General features: G+C 43.5%; 1 protein-coding gene across 1 annotated transcript in view; it reads right to left on the reverse strand.

Annotated features, from left to right (window-relative positions):
• Positions 1–1,721: 1,721 nt before the first annotated feature.
• LOC122541189 (butyrophilin subfamily 1 member A1-like) overlaps positions 1,722–13,291 on the reverse strand; it is a 104,936-nt gene continuing 93,366 nt past the window's right edge. Inside the window, exon 9 of the mRNA XM_087979187.1 lies at positions 1,722–2,254. Within this exon, the coding sequence (XP_087835313.1) occupies positions 1,722–2,254 (533 nt within the window). The remainder of the gene's footprint in view (positions 2,255–13,291) is intronic.

Consider the following 13,291-nt stretch of genomic DNA (forward strand, 5'->3'; position numbering starts at 1 on the left):
TATACCACGATTAACATCTCCATTCAGAAATGCCAGTGCCGTCTGCTGCCTGCAGTACCGCTCACCGCCAGAAGATTATTCTTAACAGGGATTAAACTGTTTAAGTGGAAACTGGAGTCGCTGGAACTATCCCGGGGAAGTGGCGGTCTGGTGGAGCGTTGGGAGTGTCCCCTGCGCCTGGTTTAAGTCGCACTTGCGGAATTAATAGTTAAGGAATTTGTTCTCACTTGTCCAAACAGGTTGAGGGTCAACTTCCAAATCCTACTTACGTTTACCAGAAGCTGATGGTCAGCTTCTTGGGTATGAAATTGAAGCTTTTACCATTAACACTGTAGCCTGGAATGTGACTGTTTTGAAGTCACAATCACACCAGACTAAAAGCACAAAATGCTGGAGAAACTCAGCAGGTTTGACAGCATCTATGGGGAGAGAAATAGAGTTAATGTTTCCAGTCTCGACCTGCAGTGCAGAATTTCCCCTTTTTGGAATACTGCATTCAATTCTGGTATCCCTGCTGCAGGAAGGATGATGTGAAACTTGAAAGTGTTCAGAAAAGATTTACAAGGATGTTGCCGGAGTTGGATGATTTGAGCTAATGGAAGAGGCTGAACAGGCTGGGGCTGTTTTCCCTGGAGCATCGGAAGCTGAGGGGTGACCTTACAGAGGTTTATAAAATCATGAGGGGCATGGATGGAGTGAACAGAAAGATATTTTCCCTGGGTTAGAGGAGTCCAGAACTAGAGGGCAGAGGTTTAGGGGGAGAGGGGAAAGATGTAAAAGGGACCAAAAGGGCAAGGTTTTCACGCAGAGGGTGTGTGTGTATGGGATGAGCTGCCAGAGGAAGTGGTGGAGGTTGGTACAATTACAATATTTAAAAGACATCTGTATGGGTATATGAATAGGAAAGGTTTAGAGGGATATGGGCCAAAGTGCTGGCAAATCGGACTAGATTAGTTTAGGATATCTGGTCGACATGGACAAGTTGGATTGAAGGATCTGTTTCCATACCGTACACCTCTATGATGCTATGACTTGTGTGTGGCCGGAACACGGTGGTGGGAAGGCCAATCTTCTGTTTATTTCACTTCCTTTCTCTGATTTAAATTCTCTTTCAGTTGTGAAGTAAGTTCCTGCTGGAATTGTCTGATCAAAACAAGCGTTAGTATTGAGTCCCCTGACTAACCATGGTTTTATATTCCAAGCCTAACTGAAAGTGAAAATCCTGCCCTGTGTAAACAAGATTTCCAAACTCCCCTCCTCTTTAAAGAGAGCTAATTTATGCAATTCCTGTCATCAATGATGTGAGGAGGTGAAAACCTGATGCTATAGAAATGCAGCTTTGTCACCCTCCAGTGTTTGGATGTCCCCCTCAGGATTTCATGTTCTGGGTGCAGAGTGAGAAATGGAAACACAGAGAAATCCCAGCTTCAGGCTGGGAAACAGGTGATGAGATGGAGGATGGGAGTGGCAGGTGACCAATTTGACTGAAGCAGGGAGGAAGTGAAAGAAGCAGAGACACACACACTTTTACTTTTACTTGTAATTTTCTTTTTAGTTTAATTCTCCAACACTTATATTTGTATTAGCTTTATTTACAGTCTGAAAATGATTTTACAAAGTATAATCTGAAAATTCACTGACACGTTTCTGACTCCAATCCCTACCCAGACCCTAACCCCAGGTCATTGTGAAGTCAGAGAGGCCCGAAGGCCCTGCCCCTTTCACAGATCAAAACCAGAGCTGATTATCAGAAACTGGTTTTCATAAAACGTCTTGAAGAAAGGATAAAGTTTCTCAGTGAATTTATTTCCCGTGAAGGTGTGGAGATGGGACTTGGTGTCTGCTTCATAAAATGAAACTGTCCCAGATTCATAACTGAGATAAACTCCCACCTTCCTGGGGATGTGATTAACAGGGAGAGGGGATGGAGGAGAGGATTTTATGTAAAACTGATCCACAGCCCGCTCAATGACCCAGAATCCATTCTCTGTATTCATATTGACCCATCGCTTCCTCTCCACAAACTCTGAGGCCACTCCTAGACTCCAGCCCCGATTCCCTACCACCTCCACCTCCCAGTAATGTCTCCCCGATGTGAATCCCTCTGATCCCAGGACACAAGGACAGTCCAAGTGTGTAAACCTCTTCCCGGTGTCAGGGAGAGTCTTCGGGGTCCAGGCCCGTCTCAAACTCTTCAGATCGTCACCCAACTCGAGCTGGGGATTTGCTGTTTCCACATCCAGGGTCACAGAAACTTGGAGAAAAAAAAAACAGAGAATTAGAGACAGTCCCTGGGTATGTGTCTGTGTGTCGGAGTAGAGAGAGGGGGCAGTTGTGAGTGTGGGGGAATGTATATGTATATGAATGTAGGGGAAATATGTGGATGAAGGGTGTGTCTGGGGGGTATGGATGTGTGGGAGGATGAATGTGTCAGTGGGGGATGAATGTGTGGGGAAATGTGTTTCTGTGGGGGAGAGATGTGTGTGGAGGGGGACGGATGTTTTGGGCGGCAGTATGTGGGGGAATGAGTGTCTCGGGAGGTGTGTAGAAGTGTGTCTGTGGGGTGGGATGTGTGTGCTGTGGGCTCACACAAATCAAGGTATGTATGAGTGGGGTATATAAGTGAGTGGATATGTTTTGACGGAGCACATGTGCAGCAACTGATATGGGTGTGCGGATGGAACATATGTATGCCAAGGGGTATATGCCAAGAGGGAGGGGAGTGTGTGAGTGTGTGTATGTGTATGAGTGTGAGAGTGTGAGTGTGAATGGGTCTGATGTCTGTCTGTACTATCATAACATGGAGGTCATAATGCCCAATGAACAAGCTTCAACAATTCTTATGATGCTAAATGTACCCAACTATCGGTGAGTTGTTTCTGAAAACAAGAAGTAAATGCATTCAGCTTATGAAACAAGGTAAATGAGCTGGACGCACAGATTTTAATTGGCGGATACAATGCTGTGGGTATCACAGAGACATAGTTGTAAGGGGATCAGGAACAGGGTAGTCTTATAAGTAAGAAATAAAATGAAACTGACACCAAGAAATGATATAGAATCAGAAAGTGTAGAATCTGTGTGGGTAGGGTTCAGGAACCACAAAAGGAAAAAAAGACCCTGATGGGAATTGTGCCAGGCAGCATCCGAGGAGCTGGATTCCTGATGAAGGGCTCCTGCACGAAACGTTGATTTTCCTGCTCCTCAGATGCTGCCTGACCTGCTGTGCTTTTCCAGCACCACTCCAATCTTGACTCTGATATCCAGCAACTGCAGTCCTCACTTTCGCCTAGCGGAATTGTGTACAGGCCAGGATGTCAGGATGTGGGGGAGGAAACAAATAAGGAGATTGAAAAGGCATGTAAGAAAGGCACTATTACAATAATCACAGGAGACGTCAATATGCAGGTGAACTGGGAAAATCAAGTCCGTTTTGGATATCTAGAAAAGGAATTCATGGAATTTAAACAACATGGTTTTATGGAGCAATTTGTGGTAGAGCCCAGTAGGGAATAGAGAATTCTGGCTTTATAGAGTCACAGATCCATATAGCACAGAAACAGCCCCTTTTGGTCTAACTTTTTTCTGTCGACCAGATATCTAGAAATGATCGAGTTCCATTTGCCAGCATTTGGTCCATATCCCTCTAAACCCTTCCTATTCATGTACTCATCCAGATGCCTTTTAAATGTTGTAATTGTACCAGCCTCCACCACTTCCTCTGGCAGCTTGTTCCATACACACATCACATCACCCTATTTAATGATGTGTAATGAGACATACTTGATCAGGGAGCTTAAGGTGAAGGAGTCCCAAGGGGCAGTGCACATAATATGATAGAATCCCCCGTACAGTTGGAGAGGAAGAAGCTGGAATCAGATGTAATGGCATTATAATTGAGTAACGGTAACTACAAAGACATGAACATAGAACAATACAATGCAGAACAGGCCCTTTGGCCCTCGATGTTGTGCTGACCTGTGAACTAATCTAAGCCCATCCTGCTACACTATCCCATCATCACCCATGTGTTTATCCAAGGGTTGTTTAAATGCCCCTAATATGGCTGAGTTAACTGCACTGGCAGGCAGGGCATTCCACACCCTTACCCCTGTCTGAGTAAAGAACCTGCCTCTGATATCTGTCTTAAATCTTTCTCCCCTCAATTTGCAGATATGCCCTCTGGTACAAACTGACGTCATCATCCAAGGAAAAACACTCTTTCTGTCCACCCTATCTAATCCTCTGATCATCTTGTATGTCTCTATCAAATCCCCTCTTAGCCAGCTTCTCTCCAATGAGAAGAGACCCAAGTCAATCAGCCTTTCCTCACAAGACCTTCGTTCCAGACCAGGCAACATCCTGGTAAATCTCCTCGGCACCTTTTCTAATGCTTCCACATCCTTCTTGTAATGGGGCAACCAGAACTGTACACAATATTCCAAGTGAGGCCTTACTAGTGTTTTATACAGTTGCAACATGACATCACAGATCCGGAACTCAATCCCTCTACCAATAAAACCTAATACACCATATGCCTCCTTAACATCACTACCAACCTGGGTGGCAACTTTCTGGCGTCTGTGTAGATGGACACCAAGATCCCTGTACACATCTACACTACTAAGAATCTTTCACTGACCCAGTACTCTGCCTTCCTGTTATTCTTCCCAAAGTGAATCATCTCATATTTATTTGCATTGAACTCCATTTGCCACTTTTCAGTCCAATTCTGCAGGTTATCCAAGTCCCCCTGCAACCTGTAACATTCTTCCACACTGTCCATGTTGTGGAGAAAATATAGAGAACCACCAGGAGACGCAGAGAGTTCTTCAAGAAGCAGGTCTTTTATTTGCAAACGAAAAACCGTGACACTGGGAAAGCAGATTCTCGAATGCCCGCGAACCTCAGGGTCTGTGGATTTTTATATTTTTTTTTTACCATGTTTCTGTTAGCTTATCAGCATGTCCAACTATATTAATCAAAGTACCTCACTCTAGCTACACAAGAAACCAGTGATGTTAGTTCCCATTATCTCGTTAGTTGTACATTCTACTTAATGTTATTCTAATGTCATGGTTAGATATTTATTGCTAACTGTGCTACAGTGATCTTCAATTGCAGACTAACCTATCATGATAAATATTTAGCTATGGCATCTGTTACAATAGTCTCCTGTCTCAAGCTGAATCTACTAACTATTAATTAGATATTTTAATGTCATGTCCCAAATATTTACAGTCCCAATCCTGTCATAATAACTCTTAACAGAGAAACTTGCTTTATTACTTGTGTTTATCTCATCTCACCATAGTGACCTTTCAACCTTAACCTTACTCTGATAATTAGTGTAAGAATGTTCCACTATGGTTATCCCATCCTGCCTTTCACAGATCACAGATTCCAGTGGTCTTCATGCTTTCATGTTCTTTATTTTCCATATCCATCAATCCACCGACTTTAGTATCATCTGCAAACTTACTAGTCCATCCACCTATGCCTGCATCCAAAACAGATCCTTGTGGCACACCACTAGTAACCGGACTCCATACTGAATATTTTCCATCAACCACCACTCATTGCCTTCTTACAGAAAGCCACTTTCTAATCCAAACTGCTAAATCACCTTTAATTCCATGTCTCCGCTTTTCCTTCAATAGGCTACCATGTAGAACCTTATCAAAGGCTTTATTGAAGTCCATGTTCACCATGTCAACTGCCCTACCCTCATCCACATGCTTGGTCACTTTCTAAAAAAACTCAGTGAGGTTTGTGAGACACGATCTACCCTTAATGAAACCATGTTGACTATGTCCAATGAAACTCTTGCTTGCTAAATGATTATAAATCCTATCTCTTATAATTCTTTTGAAAACATTTCCGACAAGACGGTAAGGTTCGCTGGTCTATAATTACTTGGGTCATCTCCACTGCCCTTCTTGAACGAGGACACAACATTTGTAATCCTCCGGTACTAAGCCTGTAGGCAATGAAGACTCAAAGATCAAGGCCAAAATCTCCATCATCTTCTCCCTAGCTTCCTAAAGAATCCTAAGGTAAATCCTATATGGCCCAGGGGACTTACCTACTTTCACACCTTCTAGAATTGATAAGACCTCGTCCTTACTAACCTCAATCCTTTCAATTATAATAGCCTTATCTCAGTCTTCTCCTCTACAATATTCTCCTTTTTATAAGTGAAAACAGACGATAAATATTCATTTAGCATCTCTCTGAACTCCACAGGGTCCACACACACTTCCCACTTCTGTCTTTGACTGGCTCAATTCCTACCCTACTCATCCTTTTACTCCTCACATACCTATAGAAAGCTTTAGGGTTCTCCTTTATTCTACCTCCTTAAGACTGCTCATGTTCCCTCCTTGCTCTTCTTCGCCCTCTCTTTAAATCCTTCTGAGCTAGTCTGTAACATCTGAAATATCTCGTCTCAACATCCCAAAAGCCTCCTTCTTCTGCTTAACAAGAGATACCATTTCTTTAGTAAACCATGGTTACCTTACCTTATCAATTCCTCCCTGCCTGACAGGGACATACCTATCAAGGACACACAATATCTGTTCCTTAAACCAGCTCCACATTTCAATTGTCCCCATAACCTGCATTTTGCTACTCCATTCCATGCCTCCTAAGTCTTGCCTATCCCCATCTATAATTCTTGCCCTGTGGCATTTTACCTATCCCTTTCCATCACTAAACTAAACATAACTGAATTATGGTCACTCTCTCAAAAATAAATCAGACACCTGGCCTGGTTCATTACCAAGTACCAGATCCAGACATACTGCGTCAGGAAACCCTCCTGTACACTTTGGACAAAAACTGATCTATCCGACGTACTAGAGTTATAGCATTTCCAGTCAATGTTGGGGAAGTTTAAGTCCCCCATAATGACCACCCTATTCCTTTCACTCCTGCCCAGAATCATTTGCCAATCCTCTCCTCCATATCCCTGGTCCTTTGCAGCGGCCTATAAAAAAAACTCTCAGCAGTGTGACCTCTCCTCTCCTGTTCTAACCTCAGCCCATACCACCTCAGTAGACGAGTCCTCGTCAAAAGTCCTTTCAGCCACCGTTTTACTGTCCTTGACTAACAAAGCCTCAGCTCCCCCTCTTTTACCACCTTCCCTGATCTTAATAAAAGATTTAAACCCTGGAACCTACAATATCCATTCCTAACCCTGCTCTATCCATGTCTCTGAAATGGTCACAACATCAGGTACCTATCCATGCTGCAAGCTCACCTACCTTATTCCAGATACTCCTGGTGTTGAAATAGACACTCTGCAAACCAGCTTGCTGTCTGCCAGCACACTCCTGTGACCATGAAAACTTGTCTATGTCCTCCCTACTCTCATCCTTCTGTGTACTGAAACTACACCACAGATTCCCATCCTCTTGCTGAGCTAGTTTAAACCCACCCGAATAGCACTAGCAAATTTACCACCCAGGATGTTAGTACCCCTCTGGTTCAAGTGAAGACTGTCCTGTTTGTAGAGGTACCACCTTCCACAGAATGTGCCCCAATTATCCATATACCTGAAACCTTCCCACCTGCAACTATGAGGGAGGAACTGGCCAGAAATGAATGAAAAGATGACCTAGCAGGAAAGATAATGGAGCAACAATGAGAAAAGTTTCTGGAGGTAACTTGGGGGGCACAACAGAAATTTATCCCAAGGAAGAAGAAACATACTAAGTGGATGAGGCAACCATGGCTGACAGAGGAAGTCAGGGACAGTTGAAATGCAAAAGAATAAACAATGTAGTGAAGATGAGTGGGAAGCCAGAGGATTGGGAAGCCTTTAAAAAACAGGAGAGGACAACTAAAAAAGGTAATAAGGGGGAAGAAGATGAAATATGAGGGAAAGCTAGCTCATAATATAGAAGAAGATTGCAAGATGTTTTAGATATATAAAAGATAAGAGAGAGGCAGGGGTTGACATTGGACCACTGGAAAATGAAGAGTATTAATGGGGAGCAAAGAAATGACAGAGGAATTGAATAGGTACTTTGCATCAGTTTTCATAATGGAAGGCACCAACAACATACCAGAACTTCAAGAAAGTCAAAGGGCAGAGGTGAGTGTGGTGGCCAACATGAAGGAGAAGGTGCTGCGAAAGTTGAAAGGTCAGAAGTGCATAAATCACGGGCCCATATGGACTAACCCCACAGTTCTGAAGGAAATAGCTGAGGAAATTGTGGAGGGCCAGTGGTGGTGATCTTTCAGGAATCACTGGACTGGATTCAGGGGGTGCCTAGAGGACTGGAAAATGGCAAAAGTTTAACATCTCTTTAAGGATGGAGGGAGGCAGAAGACAGGAAACTATGGGCAGGTTAGCCTGACCTCGGTCTTTGGTAAGATTTTGAGGATGAGATTGCGGAGTGCTTGAAAGTGCATGGCAAAAAAGGGCTGAGTCAGCACAACTTCATCAAGAGGTCATGCCTGACAAATCTATTAGATTTCTTTGAGGAGGTAACAAGCAAGTTAGACAAAGGAGAGATAGTGGACGTGATCTATTTGGATTTCCAGAAAGCCTTTAACAAGGTATTGCACATGAGGCTGCCAAATAAGAGCCCATGGTATTAGTGGCAAGACAGTGATGGATAGAGGATTATTTGATTGGCACAGGCAGAGAATAGGGATAAAGGGGTCTTTTCTAGAATGGCTGCCGGTGACCAGTGGAGTTCCACAGGGGTCGGTGTTGGGACCACAGCTATTCATGTTATACATTAATGATCTGAATAAAGGAACGGAGGGCATTGTTGCCAAGTTTGCAGCTGACACAAGGATAAGTGGAGGGGGTGGGAAGTGGGAAGGCTGCAGAAGGACTTGTACAGGCTAGGAGAATGGGCAAAAAAGTGGCAGACAGAATACAAAGTGAGAAAGTATGAAGTTATGCACTTTTCAGGGGATTTGGTTTACAAGAGAAGAGGTATACTGCTAAGGTTGTCTAAGACTCTGGTCAGACTGCATTTGGAATATTATGAGCAGTTTTGGGCCCTGGATCTAAGGAAGGATCTGCTGACATTGGAGGGGGTCCAGAGCGTGTTGACAAGAGTGATCCCGGGTATGAAGGGTTTGTCATATGAGAAGCAATTGAAGACTCTGAGTCTGTACTCAATAGTGTTTAAAAGGATGAGGGGGGAATCTCACTGAAACCAACAGAATAGAGGCCTGGACAGAGTGGATGTGGAGAACATGTTTCCAATAAAAGGAGAAGTTAAGACCCAAGGCCACAAGGGTTGGTCCTTGAGAACTGAAATAAGGAAGAATTTCTTCAGCTAGAGGGTGGTTAATCTGGGGAACACATTGCCACAGAGGGCCTGCCAGACCAAGTCATTGAGTGTCTTTAAGACAGCGATAGATAGGTTTTTATTCATTAGGGGATCAAAAGGTATATGAAGGAGGCATGGGAACAGAGTTGGGAAAGTTTTAGCTATGATTGAATGGCACTACAGACTCAATGAACAGAATGACCTCATTCTACTCCTTTGCCTTAAGGTAGGTAGCAGTTCTATTGGGTGTGCCTGCTACACCCCAACCTGTCTTCATCAAGCAGTCCTCATCAGGTAGATAGAAGACTGACCACAAGGAGGAGAGGAGGAAGATCTAGAGAAAACTTGCTAACACTTCAGCTGGGAAACAGGATGCTGTCCCCTTGACTTTAATGAGACCAAAACATTTTGCACTGACAGCCTGTTTGTTCTCTTGTATCAGTGACCCATCCTCATTTGTCACGGTTGTATATTTTCTATATCCAGTTAAACAATGTATCATTTCTAAGCTGTTGCTTCTGAACAAACATATTAAACTATTACAAAATTATTCACAAATTGTTGACTGCCTCTATTATTGTTACAACTGTTATTGTGAACTCCCTAAGATCAACAATTTGGGTCAGGAGTAGGAAAAATAGAAGCTGGGATGTATTTGACTTTACAGTTGAGAAGCTGCGAGAAGCAGCAGTCTTTAATTACAGTCATGGAAATCTACAGCACAGAAAATGCCCTTGGGCCCATCACATCTGTACCAGTCAAAACGACAATCTAACTATTCAAATCCTATTTTCCAGACTTGGCTCATAGCCTTGCATGCCTTGGCATCTCATGTATACACCTAAATACTTCTTATATATGATGAAGTTTTCTTATTTTTCAGAATTTAGATTTTATTGTCATGTGTACTCAAGTACAGAAGTACACGGAAAAGTGTATAATGTCACCACACATGGCACCATTTTAGGTACCAAGATACCGAGGTACAAAAAAACATAGGTACAAAGTTGTAAGAGAAATGAGAGTTAAAAAGTTCAGCATTACTTCACAGAAACGTAAAGAAATAAGGTAAGAGTTAACATTAAAGTCTTCCATAGCTTAAACTTGGAAAATAAAGGAATAAGTTAAAAGTTCAACAGACTTTGATGAGGAAACTTCCACATCCGCCACAGATTCACCTGTACCTCCACACATATCATCTATTGCATCCTTTGCACCCGATGTGGCCTCCTCTATATTGGGGAGACAGGCCGCCTACTTGCAGAGCGTTTCAGAGAACACCTCTGGGACACCCGGACCAACCAACCCAACCACCCTGTAGCTCAACATTTCAATTCCCCCTCCCACTCCACCAAGGATATGCAGATCTTTGGACTCCTCCATCGTCAGACCACAGCGAAACGACGGTTGGAGGAAGAACGCCTCATCTTCCGGCTAGGAACCCTCCAACCACAAGGGATGAACTCGGATTTCACCAGTTTCCTCATTTCCCCTCCCCCCAGCCTGTCTCAGTCAAATCCATCAAATTCAGCACCGCCTTCCTAACCTGCAATCTTCTTCCCGACCTCTCCGCCCCCACCCCAGTCTGACCTATCACCCTCACCTTGACCTCTTTCCACCTATCGCATTTCCGACGCCCCTCCCCCAAGTCCCTCCTCCCTATCTTTTATCTTAGCCTGCTGGACCAACTTTCCTCATTCCTGAAGAAGGGCTAATGCCCAAAACGTCGATTCTCCTGTTCCCTAGATGCTGCCTGACCTGCTGCGCTTTTCCAGCAACACATTTCCATCTCTGATCTCCAGCATCTGCAGACCTCACTTTCTCCTTTGATGAGTCCTCTGCTTATCTCGCTTTCTGAGAAACCTCCGCTGCCTATTCTCGATGCCACCAGAGATACTGTTGTGCTGTTGGAAGTTTCACCTCTCCAATCTCCCCCGATGCCTTAGGAACAGACATCGGCAGTATCCACTGGCACACAGAGTTGAGACACCGCTATGAGCTGCCAACAGACCAAACGACATACCGCAGAGAGACTAGACCAAGGCCCGCCATGAGCCGCTGAAAGATTAGGCCGGTAACTGCCATGAGGGACTGAGAGACCAGGCCTCGACCACCCCCAACAGACAGTGAGCTCCGGATTCTCACCATCCACTGGATGAAAACGTTTTTCCTTCTAAATCTTCTGCCCCTTAAATCTATGCTCCCTGGTCATTGAACCCTCCATCAAAGGGAAATGTTTCTTCCTGACTACCCTCTCATAATTTGATACATCTCAATCATGTCCTGTCTCAATCTCCTCTCCTCTAGGAAACACCATACCATTCTGTCCAATGTCTATTCATAACTAAAACTCTCCAGCCCTGGCATCACCTTGGTAAATCTCTTTTGCACTCCCTCCAGTGCAATCACATCCTTCCTATAATACAGATTCCAGCATTACACAGAATAGTCTTACCACAGTCTCACCAATGTTTTATACAAATCCAGCTTCACCTCCCTACTCTTGAATTCTGTACCTCGGCTAATAATGGCAACTACACCATAGGCCGACTTAACCACTGTATCCACCTGTAATGATTCCTTAAGGGACCAATGCACCTACACACCCATGTCCCTTTGATTCTTGACGCTTTCCCGGATCCTATCATTCATCATGTATTCCTTTGCCTTCTTGTTCTGTACGGATGATTACCAAGTCTCTGGGATATTGTAAAATGCGAATGGTGGGTAGTTTAACGGAAAAGTTAGGATCAGCAGCAGTGGGATCTGTACAGGAAATTGTAGAAATATGGAAAAGTAAGTAGGAGTGTGTCCTTAATATGCTTTCAAAAGAGATAATGCAAGGAAACACTGAGTTAGAAAAGTCCAGAATAAACTGAACTAAAAACAGAAATTTCTGGAGAAACTCAACAGTTCCAGTAGTATCTGTACAGAGCAAGCATAGTTAGTGTTTCGAGTCCAGTAACCCTTCTTCAGAATTTCAACTCTACTTCAGTATTAACTCTGTTTTCTCTCCACAGATGCTACCACACCAGTTGAGTTTCTTCAACAATTTCTGTTTTTGTTTCAGATTTCCAGAACCTGCACTTTGTTTTAGTTTATTCTGGAATAAACTGGCTGACAGTGCTAAATGTGTGCCTTGCAGCTGAATAAAAAATACAAGGAGCCCAGGGAACAAGTTACAGACTTACAAAAGGAAAGTGGCAGCTTGTATGCTCCACCAAGATGGTGGGTAGAAGCACGTAATACAGGTCGTTCTGCTTTAACGTGCGTTTCATTAACACAAATTCACGATAACATGATTGACAAATTGGGGACACTGTTTCTAATGCAGGACGTTTAAAAGCATGTATTGGTTATAATGCAACTCCAGCACCAGTAGTATAAATGTTGTTGCTATTATGCGATTTTCTTAGAACACAGGATTGCACGAGAACAGAACTACCATGTTATAGCAGAACTGACTGGAAGACAAGCTACAAAAATAAACAGACAAAAGAGAATGCTAGAAGAATACATTGAGTTATAGGCAGAGAATGCAAGATTAAGAGAGAAACTGGAGGCTGCAAGGGATGACCTGAGAGAATTAATTTGACAAAAAATTGAGATTTTCCCTGAAGCCGAACACAGTTGAAATTTCAAAAAAAAACCTCCAGGTAGCCCATATGTTGAAAGCATGCAGTGATAAACTCTAGCTTTGCTAAAATGATGAGTGAACTTTACATAAGCCGGGGAGACAAGCATCCTTCTGCTCAGCCTCTCTTATTCAATGAAGCAAAGCCTGTGGCAGTATTCACGAGAGCCAAGGTGCAAACTGAACAAGAGAAGGTGAGGAAGATGCCTTTGCTGTGGTCAAAGAGCAGTTCACAACTGTGCATAGATCCCTGTCACCAGCTGGGCTTAGGGCCTGGATGGAATAACTGGGTATTGTAATAGATAGGAGTTCCAATATTCTTCGACTCATACCAAAATGGGAAATGTTTAAATCTCATACC

This window comes from Chiloscyllium plagiosum, unplaced genomic scaffold, assembly GCF_037043375.1.
Source record: "Chiloscyllium plagiosum isolate Xiang-an unplaced genomic scaffold, Cpla_swu_hap1 HiC_scaffold_35, whole genome shotgun sequence".
Taxonomy (NCBI): Eukaryota; Metazoa; Chordata; class Chondrichthyes; order Orectolobiformes; family Hemiscylliidae; genus Chiloscyllium; species Chiloscyllium plagiosum.